Here is an 18572-nt window from a genome sequence, read left to right on the forward strand (position 1 = left end):
ACACGCTTTGTTTGAATGCAAACACTGCTGTTAAAGTGGTGCTTAAAAACAGTTTGTTGGCCTTCTCTTCATACAGGAGAAACATTTCTCTCGTTTACACTACTCTCTTGCTTAGCAAACCCTTATTTATCCTATAATGCAAGTGTAATCAGCCCAACATGTCCAAATGCCCACAGATTCTGAATTAGTGGAGTCTGCATTAATGGAATTTTACACTGTTTCTCGTGGAGACAAGCGTTTGTAAACTACCCACTCCAGCAGTTTCAAGAACACTCTGTGAAAACGACCCCTTGCCTCCTCTTGCCCACATCTTCCTGATTTGTGTGTTTTAGTTCCAGCTTTCAAAGGAGATGCAAGGAAAAAAAGACTCAAAAGTACTCTTGGGACATCTGAATAGTTATTTATTGAGAAGCCACAGTTTTCCGCACTTTCATAACTGTAGGCTTTATATAAGGCAAAAGCAAGATGGACCTACTACTTTACACGGAAAGAAAGAGCTCTGCAGAGGACCCCAGGGTCATGCAGTCACAGAACAAAATGCAATGTACATGACAGATATAAAAACCAGCGTGGAACAAAATAATTTGAAATGATGGTTACAATCTACTGAAGGAAATACCCATATCTTAATATAAACACATTTATAGTCTAGGGTCATAATTTAAATATTCAGGTCTTCTTCTTTTTTTTTTTTACATACATGGTTATTGAAACATAAAAGCATAACATTTAATAGGATAAACTTTGATAGAAGACAGTTGCTCTGAACTGTGCTGGATGTCATGAGAGGATCACTCGTGCCATGGCAATTAGGAGGAGGATCAATCCATTGGTATGTTGCCATCCTTTTTTGGGTAATTATCTGGATAAATGACCGTATGGGTTAACAAGGATGCCAAGGGTTCATTTTTTTCAGTTTCAGGGGAAGAGAAGGAACCAAAAGTTGGTTGTTGGAGACTTGCCTTTTGTTTTTCAAAAAACAAAGCAGATCTATTTGTCTTAAATTCATTTATTGTACTCATTTAAATAACTGGCATCCACATACGGGAAATGAAGAAGGTACTTGGCGTACTCGCCCTCATATCCATTTACTGTCAACGCGCACACACAGCACATTAATGAAGCATCACTGGACTCTGCTGTACACAGGGGTACGCCTAGCAATTGAGCTATGTATTCTCCAAAGTGGTATTTGAAAGGTCATTTGCTAATCTGGGTACCACATACCTAAAATGGCAATTGTCTCGGTACACATCTCATGGGCATGGGAGTCGACAGAAAATTCCCTAATGGGGTTAACTAACAGACTAAGGACATGCATTGATTACAAGACTCTGTCCTAATGGACCCTGAGCCTGAGCATTCTAATCGTCCTCTTCATCTTCCTCGTCGCTGTCCTTCATGCTGATCCCCTGCAGGCCCCCACCCTCGCTCACAGACGCTGTGGCCTCCTCCACAGTGAGACGGTTCCGGATGGTTTCGTAGGTCTTGCTGTTTAAGGTTGAGTCCAGGACTCCTTGCAATCGGAAATCTCTATAGGTTTTCTAAAGAGGGAAAAGATGCAGTGATGAGGGAGATCTCATCTCCATGGAGGGTGGGAGGGGGCTCAAGGCGAGTGTGGGGGTGAGAACAGTGGCCTCAGCTAAGTGTCACACTGCATGCACTGTCACAAGAGAAGCCGCCATGCTCAGATTTCACTTGTACTGAAAACTGAGATTTGTTGAATGACAGAAAATGAGAAATGGTGACAGGATAAACTGTATTAGATGAGACAAAGCAAAGAACATAAGCTTGTTTATTCAGTTTCATAAAGGGAAATGTTCCATCATTGTTTTGGTTCTTTTTTTTTGGGGGGGTCTGGTTTTTTCTCTTAGGTTAGTATAGTATCATATGATAGTGTGAATAGCTGTAACACATAAATAATGGATTGCATGATATGGTATTTTGTGATTGCTGCTGCAGTCTGGTCTTCAGTATTTTTTGAGGCTTGTGACTGCGTATCCCTTTGTCTCATTCACAAGACAGACATATGCATATTGGTATACGAAACTGATCACGGGCAGCCACAATTAGGGGGAAGATGGAGCGTTAATGCCTCATCAGTATGTTGCAGGCATGTGACTCATGGCTCGTCTCCTTGGGAAAGAAGTGTATCTATTCTGTTCACAACTTCGTGGTCTCAGGGAAGAAATTTGGCTCTTTTTCAAGAACAATGGTTTGGTGTTGCTGTACCACCAGTTCTTTCTTTGTTCCTTCAGGCAATTTCTCTTGGATTTCCTGAGGTATCCCAGGGACTGTTTTTCTAGGAATCCCTTTGCGTTAATTGAACATGACCAGAAGCATCTGGCTGTTGTCTACTTCGCAAAACACGTTTTTTTGCAGAAGGTCCCTCTCTAACTACAACTCTCCTCATCACACTGCATATCATTTCAGCTACTGATTCTGCTGTTTGTTTCTCCTCTTGATATGGGAAGCATGCTAAGGGGTCAAAAGAAGGTACAGTAACGTACTTCAACACCACTTGCATTAGGATTTCCGGTTTCTAGAGTCCATCTGGTGCATTCCTAGTGTCAGTCACCACGTCAACCACTCCTGAAATCACGTGTGGCAATGACTGCAGCGTTAACTCGTGAGTGCTGCTCAGCTCAGTGATGTCCAGTAACAAAAGACCATAAATAGGCTGACTACGGGTTCCCTTTGCCAGGTTATATCTGTGGTCCCAGTATGATTATCTGTAGCATTTGTCTTTCTTTCTTAAAAGTAATCTGATCATCCTAACTACTTAAAAAGTACATCCTAATTACTTAAAAGATATTCAAAGGTCACCCTAACTGTGGCTCAAGCTGCAAGGCTAGGTAGCTAGTAGAACTGTGTCTTCACCTGGAGGGGGTATGGCTAAGAGGTTGATCAGATGCCAGTCTGCTGGAGACCAGATATCCAGACGATTTACTTGGTTGTTCTGTGCTTTTCAATCACTTAGAATTGGTTGCCAGAATATGATGGGGAAAAGAAAGGTTGAGACTATTCAAATATTCTCCTCTCTATTCAAATTCCAGAGCAGAGTGTTTCTCAACCAGACTCCGCATGTCTAATGACATAGAGTTGTTTTTCTTTTTTTTTAAAATACTCCATTGTGTAACACGCAAGTAGGGGCTCAACTAATATTTGTCTGAGGTTGGATGGATGAACAAATGCTTGCTGGATAACGAATGAATGGATGAATAAATGGAGTGGATGGAGAGGCAGGAAAAAAAAGCCAATTATCATTGGAAGTTTGCCTGGAGGAGGAGGAGGCCCCTGGGTAACGTACTTAGCAAAGAGGTGGTGAATTCTGCTTCATCCCTCTGTGTTGTGGCTGTAGTTAAGCCGGGCCCACTTTTGGCAAAAGTGAAGGAGTTCCTTTGGCAGGGATGTTTCTGTGTCCCTTTCCCTGTGGCTCATGTCTGTGTTGTTTTTGGCAGAGGCTAAGAAGCAACCTCCTCTCTGACTTATATTTTTTTTCTTAATAAAATATTGCTAATTCTAACAGGCTCAACAAAAATCTGGAAATATCAGTAATGGGAAGATATTGTAACAGACTAAAATGCATGTCTGCCCAGGAAAGGTCAAATAGAAAAAAATTCCCCTAAGAGTATTTATAGCCAGAATATGGAATTCAAGGGATCAGGCAATGGTTAGTGAGGTTGCCTTAAGGAACTTACATTTAAAAATATGAAAATAAGGTTGGGTACACAGTCTGACCACATACGTTTCTTTTTTAGGAGCTGCAATACACTGTCTGTAACCTTCCCTGGGAGAACTCTTTGTGAGATCAAATGCACATGATAATAATTCTCCTTAATTACACTCAACGGAACAGTAATTGGTTTTAAGTCAGCACTGAGGTAGAGGAGTACCTTGAATGAAATGGTGCTAATCCGAAAGAGACTAAGAAATGGGGCAGGCGGGAGAGGGGTGACTTTTGGCAAACTGTTAAGAAAATAGAAATTCAGTGCTGTTTTATTGTTAAAATATTTTTAAAGAGACTTTGTGCTTTGAATGAGATTTTTGCATACGAATGTTTTTAAAACCCTCTACGGTGCAGCATCAAATGGAAACTGAAATGATCAAAAACGTATTTACCCCCTTCTGTGATCTTATTATTTCATGTAAACCACTGAGATTTCACGCTGAAATAATTATCATTAGTCCAAGGTGCACACACAAGAACAGGGGGAAAAAAAGCTACGTTCAGGGTATGTTACCTCACCTTCGTGATCCTTTACATTTGATTGTATACACGCATTGTAAGAGAAACTAGTTCAATTAACTATGAGAACAATATTGATTTGCATCCTGATAACGGTCACAGGACATATTTAGAAGGAGCTGGAGGTAAATATTTCTATTAAATTAATTGTGGCAAAATTTAATTTAATTAAACCATAAATGAAATTCATAATGGAGGTGATTAGCATGGCAGTACCCCAAAGCCAGCTTCTGAAAGTCTAATGCAAAAGGGCACAAAGGCTCCAGCAGTATATTTGCATGGCAAATACATAAAGTATTTTTCCAGTCTGGATAACGTATCAAATGCCTTTTTATTAAATTTCCCTCTGATGTCTGAATAATAAATTAACCAGGCAGCCCACAATGATTTCATCGGTTTTTCTTGCCTGAGATACTGTTTTAAGAGTCGTCTTGTTTTATTCTTGCCTGAGATACTGTTTTAAGAATCGTCTTGTTTTATACATAAACTAATATTCTTTGTGTTAGAGAAGTCCTAGAGCTTGCCAATGCAATGTATTTTGGCCAGCTATTTGCAAAGGAGAATCACCATGTTTTCTTTTACCTTGACCATCCTAATTAGAGTTTTCAACTGATAAATGTGAAGCTGTAAGTCCATCCGGTCCGTCAGCCAGGTACAGATCACGTTCATGGAGCTGTTGTACCATTGCTGAAAAAAGAGACAAAAGTTCTCCAGCCAACACATCATGGAGCATTTAAACAGCAGAGAGGGAACAGGCCGCGTGTGAGCACCCTGCTCTGCTCCAAAAGGAAGACAAAATGGTTAGAGAGAATTTGAGAGCACAGAGATCACAAACAGTGAGTTGACACAAAGTCACAGGGTCCCAGGTCAGCCGAAAAGAGAGCGGTTTGGACTCGGGATTGAAAACAGAACTCTTCCACTCTACACACCTCATATGCAATCAATTTCATAAGGACCATTTTTTGCTCTTTTGGTTCATTTTACTCAGCCGAGATGTAAGTCACTGTGTATGTCCTAATGCCATTGTCTCAGGGGTCCGGGCAGATGGGGGACTACTCCACTGAGCCAGTTGATGCCACTGGCTACTTACCTGTAGAGAAATCCAAACCCTGTCTCCTTAGGACCGTTCTGGGAATCAGGCTGAGAGCCTTAGGAATTTAGGGCAAAGTTTACCTTCATTTACCCTAATGGGGCATCTGAATAAAAACGATGAAGGAGGGTTTCTCTTTAAGGGCCAAATTATACTCTGGGCAGCTTATGTGGCCTTACATTGGCTGTGCATCTGTTTTAATCTTAACACCCAAAAATTATGGAAGATAAGAGGGGGAAAAAAAACATCTACAAATGAGCTCATTTCAAGCTGTTGAAATCATACTTCCCCTTAAGGGGGTTAAATTTTGCTTCTTGTCTGTGAAAAATGCTTGAAGCTGTGTCACTTTAGACTGCCACCCCTGTGGTGAAGAGAGTCTCTGGTGCGGTATAATTTTGCAGCACTGCTCATATATTCATAAATCTCACTCGGAGACATATGAACAGTGTTATGAAGTGTCAGTACGAAAAAAAAAAATCTAATCTTTTAAACTTCACCAGGTTTCATTACGCGTTGCCGCTTATACCAAACAATTTACAAATAAAATGAAAAGGTGTGGATGGACCTATATATTTATTTATAGGGAAGTATATGAACTGTGCACAGAAAAGATGTAAAAAAAAAAAAGTGGTTAAAGAATTGAAACGTTGCATACTCTCCTGCTAACTGACACGCACATTCGCACACACGCACACGCACACCAGTGGAGATTTGAAAAGCATAAATAAAAACATGTTTCTGATGGTAACTCCACCCTTTCTCACCTAAAGATCATCCAAAATCAGTTTATGCCTAACACTCACAGTTTTTCCGAAGCCTTGTTTCTGACTTAATTTCTTAAAAAAAAAAAATTAATTTGGGTTTTTACTTGCAAGGTAGAACTGCCAAGTTTCACCTTGTAAGAAACGACACAGTCGCAGCCATGGCCCCTCTCTGCAATCTCCCATTTTGAGGCTCTTTCCTCATCAGAGCCAATTGTGGCTCTCCTTGGAGCCCAGCCGCAAACAGAGACCACACTACCCCAATCGAGGCAGCACTGCAGCCTCACAGCCAACTTCTGCTCTTTTAAAGATCATGGAGGCGAAACTGTCAGTTTCGGGGAACCTTCTGTCCCTCCCCAAAAGAGTGGGGGGGGTGGGGGTGTTCTTTTCCTTCAGATCTGTGGTTCACCCCATGTTGGGAGGGGGTTTGCCCTGGTCAAGCTGCTTTAGGTGTGGACAGGTTTTCCCTTCTAGGAGTGAGAACATTTTACTGAAACATTTTTTTGGGGGTGGGGGTGGTGGTTGTGATTATTTGGGGTTTTTTTGGCACCTCCTGCCTTGGGATCCTGGAGCTCTTGCTGTCACCGCATCTGGGTTTGTTAAGGGGCTGGGACAGGAACATGACTAGGTCATGGGTACAGCCCTGCTTTACTCTCAGCAACTGGGGGCCCTCCTGTGTTTACCCCAGGTCTCAAATTCCCACATTTACTGGCTTTATCTGACATGCAGTCTGGGGGCTCAAATAGTCTATTTTGAGAGTCATGAGCAACGCCCCCCTATCTCCCCACTCCCACCTCCTGGGGTTGGAAAATGACCCTCAAAGGAACTTGGGTGACCTCCCGGCCAATCTGACCAGACCAGGGCCCCATGATGGGTGCATCTCAGGGACACAAAAGAGGAATATGGCACTCGGGCTTCTAGGCAGAGGTGGCATTTCGCTTTGGCTGTGACAACAGGCAAACCGGCGCTGGCTTCCCTCGCTGCCAGCGAGCCTTGTGCAACGTGCCTTTTTCTCTTCGCTGAGAGACATGCCACCTTTCAGGGGAAGAAAAAGCTAAAGAGCGCCCCCCCGCAACTATTTCATATAAGTAATTCCCCTTCTTGTAAAAAATGGCTTTTGGATAGTCAAACGAGAACAAGAAAAAGGTAGACTGCTCTCAATACTCTTTCTGTGCTGCTGAAAGGGAGATGGATGCGTCAGCTTATCACACTCACAGATTTCCACTCCAGGAGAACAAGAAAGCCCTGGAACATCCATGCTTTTCCTCCTGGATCTCACATCTTGTGAAAGAAGTGTAAAAAATGTATGATGCCCCATTGGCTACACACTTCAAGAGGCAAAAGGGAGTAAGTCGCTCCTTTCCAAACCTTATGCTCAGGAGATGAAATTGGAGACACTTTTGGATGAAGTGCGGTGCTAACTTGGTTTCCAGAAAGGCGCTTACAGGCACTTGGATGTTGGAGGAAGCAGGAGTCACTGCCTTGGAGAACTTGAAAACGTTAAGGGGTGAAAGGGATCTTCCACCTTTGATCTCCACCGTGGAGAGGAGGCAACCAAGGCCGAGAGAGGTGAAGTGACCGCAGGTGCCTGCAGTCACACTGCTAGCGAGTCCGGAAGTGGCGGTTTTGCAGGGTTAGGCACTGGCATGAAAAAGCTGATCATCTAAAGACTGCTACCTAGGAGGGTGTAACAGTGCACTGGGCATGAGAGCTAATCTGGTGTATCTCTTCCCAACTCTACATTCGGGGGGTATCACACTGATAGCTAGAAATAGGCCTTAGTGGGAGTTCTTACCCTATGGAAATTGGCAAATGCCACCAACTAGGGCCTTCTCCTTTCCAGAAAGCCAGTTGTTAAAGCATTTCATCAGCATATTACTGGGTGTCTGGGGTGTTCTTGCTTTTCCTCATGCAGTTTACAGTGCTTATTAATCAGGTTTGCTTTATTTGAGATTGATGCTAATATAGCAGATTTGTTATGATTCTTTGAAAGAGGAAATTAATACAACATTTTAAGTTCTCCCTGCTTTGTTTTGTCTTTGGTTCAGATATGCCTTTTCCAGAGATAGCCACAAAAATTTTGGTAAAATGCACTCTAAACCCTTAGAAATAAAACTTGTGAGTGCATGGCATATACTGTGCCTTGCCTTAGTTCAGGTATATTAACTGGAAACTACCTACATAAGGTTAGTTTAATCCTAAAAAAGCCCTCAAGAAATAAAATCACCAGTTACCTGGGCACCACGAAAGTACATTCCCTAGGGAATAATTTTGTGAAGATTTTACAGTTAGAAGCCAAAAGAAGAAAGGCTAGTAAACCCTTGGAGAGTTGGGAACTTCTTGGGTAGCTAAACTGCTGAAACTAACATGATATTGTAAATCAACGACACTTAAAAAATTTTTTTTAATTGAATGCAAAAAAATAAATAAATAAAGAGAACTTGGAAGGCTGATCTAAAACCTTACCATTAATTTTCTTTTGTCTTTTCTCCTTCCTTCCTTTTTTCCACACAACTGTTAACATCATAGGCCTGATCTCCTTTTCACCTAGGTTTGTGATCCTGGGCAAATTACTTACGTTCTCAGAGACTCAGTTTCCTGATCAGTCAATGGGAATTAATCACGCTTTCACAGGCCTTTCTGATGGCTAAATGAATTAATGCTAATAAAGCTCACATCACAGTACTTGGCACATAAGGCCTCAGTAAATGTTAGCTGCCACCACAACGAACACTGCCACCATCACGACAGCGGTCACCACTATAGGTAACGTCGTCGTCATCATCACCATCACCTCTCTCCTCTTTTTTCTGTCTCTTTCTCAACCCAAGAAATGCCACAAAACAAGAACGAACACAGAACAAATGACCAGAGAAAGCCATGTGGTGGTGGAAGAGGTTATTCCTATTGGAATATCTCTGGGATCATATGCTCAAGTCTTACAGGACACATGACTAGCTCTCACCAAAGCGATCTCACTGTAGAGCTGCTTTGTGTTAGAGCGTCACCCAAACCTATAAAACCATCCTGAGTGCCGTTAGATACATTTGAAACTATACTGACCTAGATTTAAATATTGGATTCAAAGGATTCAGACAAGTAATGAGTGATTTTGCAAACCCTACATGGATAAATTACACTTTCAGCTTGGGTTGGATACTTATTAGCTGGATAAACTCAACTCTTAAGCTACTTAACTCTCTGACCCCTAGTCTTCTCTTGGGGTTAATATTAGTACCTACTTCATAGGATTACTGTGAGAATGAAAAGAGGTAATTGTGTAAAGTGCCTAGCAGAGTGACTGTCGCATAGTAAGCACTCAATAAAATTTAGCCAGTATTGTTATTACTACTCCCCAAAACAGACCAGGTATCCTTCTATGAATAATACACAACACAGAACACTCTTCATGATCCATTTCTGGTAAAAATCAACATGCAGATATACTCAGGTCACACATTCTGCCCTGCAACTAACTACACTGACTTTGTGCAGAGGAATCCTTACACATAACATGTCTCTTCTGTAAGTGGGGGTTCACTGCAGCTAGGATTAGGGTGAGGCAGGATCTTGCAAAAGTGCAGGGTTGGATACTGCCTTTAATTACTACAAATAGGAGTTTGTTCATTATGTATGTCTTGCATTCAATTAAAAAAAAAACATTTTGATATTTGGCAAAACTAATACAATTATGTAAAGTTTAAAAATAAAATAAAATTAAAAAAAAAATTAAAAAAAAACATATTAAGACATTTACCTTGATCACTCGTTAACATTTCGAAACTGAGAAGTGACTCATTCATCTCTCCCCAGTCCCTGTACTTGGGTTCACTGTTTATCTGGGAATTTTATCCTCTGGGAGTGCCGCAGGATTGTGAGATGGGATAGATAATTCACACCTCACTGGACAACACGTTTGGGTTGTTATACTGGATTTGGATAATCCCTCATCAGCGGGATACAGTGTTACCACGCTATAAAAAGGTTGCTGCCTTCATTCCTCTACCATCACAGCCACCTAGATGAGTCTAAATTCTCCAGCCTCCCCCACCTTGATGTTAATTCAACATCCCAAAGGGACCTTACTGTTAATGACTCATTTGTTTTCAGAGCCAGCCACATCACATTCGTGAGTGGCAATGAAAATAAGGAATAGAGGCGGAAAAGGACATAAAACTACTCAGTAGAGTTTCCATGTTCACTAAATTGCAAGGGCTAACATATCTGCTTAACTTACATGGCTGCCTATCACACCATACCATTCTCTAAGACTTTAGAGTCTATAGTTTTGGCAAAGTGCTATTTTGTACAGGATTCCTAACACACACAGACACACAGCACCCAAAATTAATATAGCTACCTACTCATTGAACATCGAGTCCTTAGAATGTACAAGTAATGTGCACGGCATTCTATAAGCATTATGTAATTTCACCACAGAGTTGAACTCTTAGGAGTATCAATAAGGGGAGAGATGGACTGAGAGTTTGGGGCTCACAGATGCAAACTGTCACATATTGGACGGATGGGCAACAAGGTCCTACTGTATAGCACAGGGAACTGTGTTCAATGTCCTGGGATAAACCATAATGGAAAGGAAGAATATAAAAAAGAATGTATGCATATGTGCGTGTGTGTGTGTATAACTGAGTCACTTTGCTGTACAGCAGAAATTAACACCATATTGGAAATGCATATTGTAAATACATCATAATACATAAACATGTATTGTAAATACATCAATAATAAAAATAAAAATATAAAACAAAATGACACACTTAAACAAGTATCAATGGTATTAACAACCCTGTTTTACAGATGAGAAAAAGGGGCATAGGTAAGTTAAATAAGTAGCCTGTGTTCAGATGGCTGGTAAGCAGTGAAGTAGGCTTCAAATTGGTTATTTACCACTACACCTGTGTAAGTTGTCACATTTAGCTCAATAATTTTAAAAACCAATGGCTTGTTTATATAGAAACAGATCTACTTGCCAGGTAGCCTTTCAGCAAAGTCATTCAGCTCTGAATTTCTCAAAGGAGAAGTGTGTGGGTGGGTTCCAGTGTTTTTGGAACTGTCTCCCTCAGAGTCTAAGCTTGGCCTGTTGTTGAAAATATTCTACTTTCTATGAGCCTAGAAAGTTGCTAGGTACAGTGTGTGGAGTCAGGGGTTTTCCCACAAAAAAAACCAATCAACAGCCTTAAAGAACTAATAATGGATGAGAGACAATCATTGCTGACTCTTAAGAGAAATGATTCAGAAAAGTTGGATGGGAGTGAGGGATGCTATTTCTTAGCTAGCATCAATGTATTTTTAATTTCTCTCTGTAGTCCTACCTAATTTCTTCTTTTCTCTTAGGCTGGTAATTCAGCAATTGCCACTTAAGAGAAAACTCTCACTGTGGGCAGTTTGAGTTTTCAATGACAAATACAACTAGAAAAACTGCCTCTGTCACAATGGATTTAATTTTCCTAACAGAGTGTTGGAGATACAAAAGTTATGACACTGACCAAAATTTCAGTTCTGAAAAAGTATCCATCATAAGCTTTAACACGGTCTGTGAACAGGGAGAGGAAGAGAGCCTTGGGGAAATTCAGTTTCATGCTCAGTTAAATAGGATGTCATCAGAAAGGGCTGAAAGAGAAATGATTTTGGGTGGAATATCAAATCCAATGAAAACAGTCTAGTGCAAAAAGTTCTTCCTGTGTTGCTTTTTTCTTGAAAGAAAAATTTTATAGAAGTATATAATATGCACGCTATAGTGTACCACTTTTAGAAAAACAAACATTTACAAATTTCAAGCACATGCCTACAATAGAAGGTAATATTTAGCCTGATACACGAAAATGTACCCTTTCAGAAATTACGGTGTTTGGTCTAAGAACCAATAACCACACCATACACCAACACATCTCTTCACACACCTTCTTTGACTAAAAACTGTGACTTGGTCCTATATAACCTATTCACGAATGATAGTCAAAATTTACAATGATCTGAGTTCTACTGTTGGCTCATTTTCAAATGCATGTTTCGTTTGAAACTGGCATGTTCACCCTATTCATGCCAGGGAGGCAAAGTGCTAAGTGCCTGGGCAATTCGTGGCTAAAGTCTGAACAGTTGAGTCTTTATCATCATCTACAGCCTCACTTCACAGATTAGGAAACTGAAACTCAGAGAAGCAGTGGTCTACCGGCTAGCAAGAGATGAAGCCTGGCCTCAAGAGGCTGAGATGCAGTACAGCTTAAGAGACTGGACTTGAATCAGGCCCGTCCTGTGTTAGAATCCTGATAAATTCCTTATCATCCCTGTGCCTCAGTTTTCTTATCTGCTAAATGGGGATGATCAGAAAAACCACTTAGGGTTGTTGTGGGAATTAAATGAGTTAATACGTGTGGCATGCTTATAATAGCACCAGGCATATACTGAGTGTTAGCTGTTATTATCTAGACCTGCTGTCCTACCTTATTCCATGAATAAGAAATATTAATAGTACGTTCCTAAGTGCCAGCTAGTCAGGGTTGTGCAAAGCTTTCTGAGCAGTTCCCATTCTTTGAATAAGATCTGAGCAAACAGGTACTTTACAACTTCTTGATAAGCAACCTGTATTTCTGAAGTGAGGAAACAGTGAAACCTGGAAGATTTTTATCTTTTCTTTGGAAAGTACCCTTTCTCCAATGCAACACAGCCAGACATGAGAGAAACTGCCTCAGCACCTTGCCTGGACTAATGAAGAAAGGACATTTTCTATGTTGGCAAAGAGTCAAAGAGGAAGATAATACTTGGACCACACCCATGTGACTATGTTCCTCCTGCTGCTTTTTGTGACAAAAGTGGATTATTATTAGCAGAAAGGAAACCTGCAACCTATTTAAATGGCTGCATTGAAATACTGTAATGAAATATTTTACATTTGAAGCTTTCAATGCATATTTCTTTCTTACAATTTGGGTAATTTAAGAGCATGTGAAAAGCTTCATTAAGGTTTCCTCCACACTCCTACCAAAGTCTCCAAAGCTTTGTTGACCTGGGCCAAAATTCCACAGCCTCATGGGTTTCTTACAGCTAAGGATCTGGTTGTATTTGGTGTTATACTCCAGATTCAGAGAGGGTTTGACAAAGGCTTGGCATGTTCAAGACAACTGTGCCAAGTCGATGAACACTAAAAGACTGCACATAAGTTTCAGGGTTTGTCAGAGCCCCCAAAGGGAGCTGATATGCTTCGCTAAGAGGGTGTATCATCTGAGTACTTTAAAAAAATGACATGTAATTGAAAGATGCAATCTTTTGCCTTACTTGAGTGACACTAATTCAGGATTTGATTCACCAAAACAACTGCTTCTAGAAGTGGGTATTTCCAGTCACAGCTTCAGGACGCCCAGATAAAAGCACAGAGATACCACAGAGGGTACAGATAATCAGGGGGACATTCTAGGCTGTCCCAAGTGTTTTTTTTTAAGTTGAAGGTTTTTTTTTTTTTTTTTAATCTTTAATACTTTGGCCACCTGATGCAAAGAACTGACTCACTGGAAAAGACCCTGATGCTGGGAAAGATTGAAGGCAGGAGGAGAAGGGAAAGACAGAGGATGAGATGGTTGGATGGCATCACCGACTCAATGGACATGAGTTTGAGCAAGCTCCAGGAGTTGGTGATGGACAGGGAAGCCTGGCCATGCTGCAGTCCATGGGGTCGCCAAGAGTCAGACATGACTGAGTGACTAAACTGATAATTCTCTGGATGGCTAAAACCCATTTCATTGAAATCTTTACAAAGCTGTCTTGATGCTGTGGCTTTTCAGGGTTCTAAACTCTGGACAGCAACCTCTGAAAGTCTGATGCAATCCAGACTGAGGGGGACATCAGAGGCAACTTGCTGAAACCATGGTTCCAGAGACCTTTGCTATCTACAACATGGTATGAAGAGAACCCAGCGACTCTTTTATGTTTAGTTTCTTCTCATAAGGAAGAGATACTGCAAATAAAATATATTTTTTTAACTTTGACTTAAATTGATACTTTAAAAAATATTTGCTTCTTCTATAGGAACATATATAGAATTTAACATATGGGAGCAATTTTATTTTTAATTTCCTTCAAAAGGGCTTAAGTGATACCTTAATATTCTTTTATTAAAATAAGCAGTTATCTATTCAAGACCAAATTTTACCTGTCTAAACCTGAAATACAGAGAAATGTGCAATAAGCAATGTCTTCAGGAATGACGTTTCAAATGGATGTTCAAAATAATGACTCTACTTGGACTCTTGACTAAATGTACTGTAGCCTTTTCAACAAGTCAGTACCATCACTACTAGCTGCCTGGGAGAAAATACAAGGAAAGTAAGAGTCCCAAAGGGTTCTTTCTAGGATCAAATCAAGCAGGAGAGTTTAATTCAAAGGTTATATTTATACAGGTTATACAGGGATCTCTCTTTGGAAGATATGTTCTTTTTTTTTTTTTTTATGGTTTGATAAACTGACAATTTCAGTAAGCTGTCCAAAACACTCAAAGCCATACGGGAAATGAGTTTGTCACTTCTGAATCAATCAGACTATGTGAAATCCAGCAGGTCACAAGTCCCCTTGTATCCCGCCCAACCCCACATCTCGGTATGGTGAATGGCCACCCGCAAGGAGCTGAGACAGCACCCAAAAGGTCTGCTTTCCCAATACGTCCAAGATATTTCTGGAAAGTCTGCCAACTCTGAATGAAAAAACTCAAAGATCAGCTCACAGATATTTACCTAAAGACAGAAAGGCACAGAAAGGAGGCACGAAAGTGGATTTTCTGCTGTGAATGCACCTTCAACTTACATTTGGATACTACTCTTCCACCATTTCCACAACCTGCTATTATAAAAAGATGGGAGACCCAGCAATTCCACAGATGCAAGGAAACGGAAAGCAGGATCTTGAAGAGATATTTGCACACCTGTGTTCAGAGCAGCATTATTTGCAAGAGCCAAAAGGCAGAAGCAACCCAAGTGGCTATGGATAGAAGAATGAATAAGCAAAAGGTGGTATCGATATATGATGGAACAGCGTTTAATCTTAAAAAGGAAGGAAATCCTGTCAAATGCTATAACATGGAGAAACCTTGAGGATACTGTGCTAAGTCAGTCAGTGAAAAAAAAGACAAATACTATGATTCCACTTCCATAAGGTATCTAGAGTAGTCAAATTCATAGAACAGTATATGAAAGTGGTTGCCAGGGGCTGGGGAAGGGGAAAATGGCGAGTTACTGTTGAATGGCTATAGATTTTCAGTTTTGCAAGACTTTTAAAAGACTTCCAGAAATTGGCTGCATAACAGTGTGAATGCATTTCCCACCAATGAACTGTACCATTTGAAACGGTTAACCTGATCAATTTTACATTATGCTTGTTTTTACCACAATCAACACAAAAAGAAGGGAATGCAGAATCGCTCCCCTGATCGAAAAGGAAACTTTGCTAAAGAAAGCACGGCCAGGTAGCAATGTACATATTCTAATCTGGAACACCAATCGTGTTTCACAAAAAGCCAAAAAATGATGTGCATGAGGAACGGGGGCCGGGAGGAGATGATTTCTCAAGGCCGAGTTCTGCGACTGTGCAGAACAAAGAACATATCTGGTAGCATTTGCTCAGTCACTTATTGGGTTTATTTAAAACATGCCACGGGGCCAACATTTCTAAATCTGTGAAAGAGAATTAAATGAAGCCCAGAGATGAGAACTGAGAATCCTCATAGAGGATTGGGTCCAAACAGCCAGAAAGGATGCATTTTTCACACCGCGTGACACATCACCTCATATGTTTTCACGGAGACTCCCCCATCCCCTTCCTGCTCCCCGCCCCCTGATGTTCCCCGTACAGATTTGATCAAGCAGCGCTCAGCCCCAAGACCCCCGTTCCCTCTGCCCAAAAGGGCAGCGGCTTCACCATTCAGAATCACCGCCACCCCCCGCCCCCCCCAACACACACAACAGACTTATTAAGGTTTGGAATGTGTATTTAGGAAGCCCTTATTTTAGGAAACAATTAAGTAGAATTAGGCTAATAATGCGAGGCAGGCAAAGCTTTTGCCCTTTGCTGAAAAATAACTCCTACATGGAACAGTTATACTAATAAAAATCATGTATTTCTTAAATGCCTCAAAATGATCTTTGCACCCAGCTCGGCAATTAACACTGCCCCACTGAGGAACATTTATTCCCCAGGCTAAGGAGGATTAATCTCCATGTTTGCTCGACCAATGTCTTCCTTCGCTGAAAATACAGTATGAGGCTTTGGGCTGGAAACAGAAATTTCTGTAAGCGGGGATCTCACAGGAGGCTTAATTCCCTTCTCATCTTAGAGGGTGGCAAGGTGGACAGGAAGGGTTGGGTGCCCCCTACCAGATCCACTGGAAGCCCATGCCAAATACCTCCTTGGGCCAGTCCTTGACCCTGAAGGAGGATGGAAAGGCCTTTCTTTGGGTGGCCTGGGCCTCATCTATGGAGGGGGACTTTCGCTCCCAAATCCCCAAGCAGACTCCTCCTCACTGTAGCCATTCCAGAACCTTCTTCTGGGCCAGAATCTACAGATTTCCCACCTCCAAGCCTGGGCAGGAAGTGACCGCTGGGCAAAAGGGGGACACAGACCCTCCCGTTGGACGCTTTGTCTCCTTGACAACACCCCAGCTGGTGGCCCGAGGAACAGACTTAATTTCTTTTCTTTCTCTGCCCACCCTCCCCACCCCATACTTCGTTCCCTCTTTCTGTAGATGCAAACGTACGACATCCAACATAAAGTTGCCGAAATAGCAATCTTGTCTCTGAATATATAAATTGCAAAAATTGATATGAATAAATCTGCAAGTAGCACACTGATTGTGGCACATTTTATCAAAAAACGGCGCTCGGGTGCTCGCTGGCTGGGGCGGGGGGTGGTGTCATTACACATACAGAAAAACATCTGCAAACTCCCAGCTTCTTTACTTAGAACTGAATGGAGGCATGACCTCCTGTTCCTTGCCATGAACCCTGAGTTCACACTCATATTTTACATGTTACAGGAAGCCACAGCTCGCCCCAGGGGCGCTGCAAACAGAAACGCAGAAGCCAGATGTAGCCCCCCCCACCCCCCTTGCTCCTTAATGCACCTGAAGACGCCGGCAACTCGACATTCAAAAGCTGACATGCTCGTAGCTTAAGGTCACTTCAGATTTTGTAAAGCAGAGGACAAAACCAGGAATGCTTCTAGGGCTGGGCTGTCAGCGGGGAGGCGGAGGGATTACAAGAAACCTGTGACTCTGCCTCTTTCTGCCTTTGCTGGTAGTTTTTTTGTGTGTGAACAAGTGCCATACAACAGATTGAGCCTCGTATAAAGGCCTGAGACTGTGCAAGGGCCCCCCGCTGGGCCTCAGCTGTGCTTGCAATTAGCAATAGGCACGGAGTGATTATTGTTGGGGTAGCGGATGGCAATGCGAAGTGACAAGTTTTATGGGGGAAGTTGGGAGTGGGGATGCTCGGCAAGTTTCTCTTTCTTTTTTCTTTCTTTTATTTTTTCCTGGTTCTGCAAAAACTCCATCCTTGGGCGGCTGCAACCTCCCATTGCAGTGAAAGCTAATTTTCCCCCCCTCGTCATTCAAAAGAGACTGAACAAAATTGGTGAAAGAATATATTTTTTTCTCAGTGCTTCAGAATGCGGGTTTTCTAGGTCAGAGCTTCCTGGCTGCCCTATTTAATGTCAGAAATACCCATTTGCCTCAAATTAGCAGAGATCTGGGAGTTGAGGGCAGGAGATTAAGCATACAAAATTACTCAGCAGGTGACGGTGGGGTGGATTTGAGGGTTGAGAAGTCTTTAAAACTGACTACAAGACATTATATACTTCTGACAAAAGAACATAGTAATCCTACCTGCTTGCTTTAACCACTGTTGTTTGCCTATTATTATGTGCTTTAATGCTCATGAGAGCAAAACCAGTGCTGATACTACTCAATTACCATAGTAACTCACACCAGTGACCTCTTATCTCAAGGCTCCCAGCCCAGCTGAACTAATCCAAAGAGTTTGTGTCTTTTTATTTATTTAAACGGTGACATATACGTGGACTGGAAAGCTCCAGAGGGAGGCTACTCCTCTCTTTGTCCAAGATCAGAACTTGTTTTGAGATTTTGAGTAAGGCCTTTTCACCTTTTGAATCCAACGTGGTTCTGAAGTTTATGGATTGGAGGCTGTGGGATGTCTTTAAAAACCACTATGAAGACACAGAACAATGCCCAATAAAGACCAGCAACCTCTCAGCTGCACGATAGTCATGTTGCCCCTTGGGCCTCCTTGGGAGGGGGGAAAAATGGGAGACTTTTAATGGGGAACGTTGGCTGTTTTATCCCATCCATGGGGCCAAATGCAGACAGGACAAAATGACTACCCAGAGGAATTTCATCACAAGCTTTTAAAAAGAGGTACAAGTGATACTAGCATTAACGTTTTCTAGCTTTTCAATT

At 41.6% G+C, this 18572-nt stretch overlaps 1 protein-coding gene across 27 annotated transcripts in view; it reads right to left on the minus strand.

The window, feature by feature from the left end:
• Positions 1–378: 378 nt before the first annotated feature.
• Positions 379–18572, minus strand: part of CADPS (calcium dependent secretion activator) — a 471796-nt gene continuing 453602 nt past the window's right edge. For 23 of the 27 annotated variants that reach the window (XM_027523778.1, XM_027523786.1, XM_027523789.1 and 20 more), the window contains 2 exons: positions 4832–4936; positions 1181–1544 (listed from right to left, as the gene is read on the minus strand). In XM_027523778.1, the coding sequence (XP_027379579.1) occupies positions 1365–1544; positions 4832–4936 (285 nt within the window). In that variant the 3' untranslated portion in view covers positions 1181–1364. Of the gene's footprint in view, positions 1545–4831; positions 4937–18572 lie in introns of all 27 variants that reach the window. The other 4 variants (XM_027523777.1, XM_027523803.1, XM_027523802.1 and 1 more) reach the window with 1 other exon arrangement.

The sequence above is a fragment of the Bos indicus x Bos taurus genome, chromosome 22 (genome assembly GCF_003369695.1).
Source record: "Bos indicus x Bos taurus breed Angus x Brahman F1 hybrid chromosome 22, Bos_hybrid_MaternalHap_v2.0, whole genome shotgun sequence".
NCBI lineage: Eukaryota > Metazoa > Chordata > Mammalia > Artiodactyla > Bovidae > Bos > Bos indicus x Bos taurus.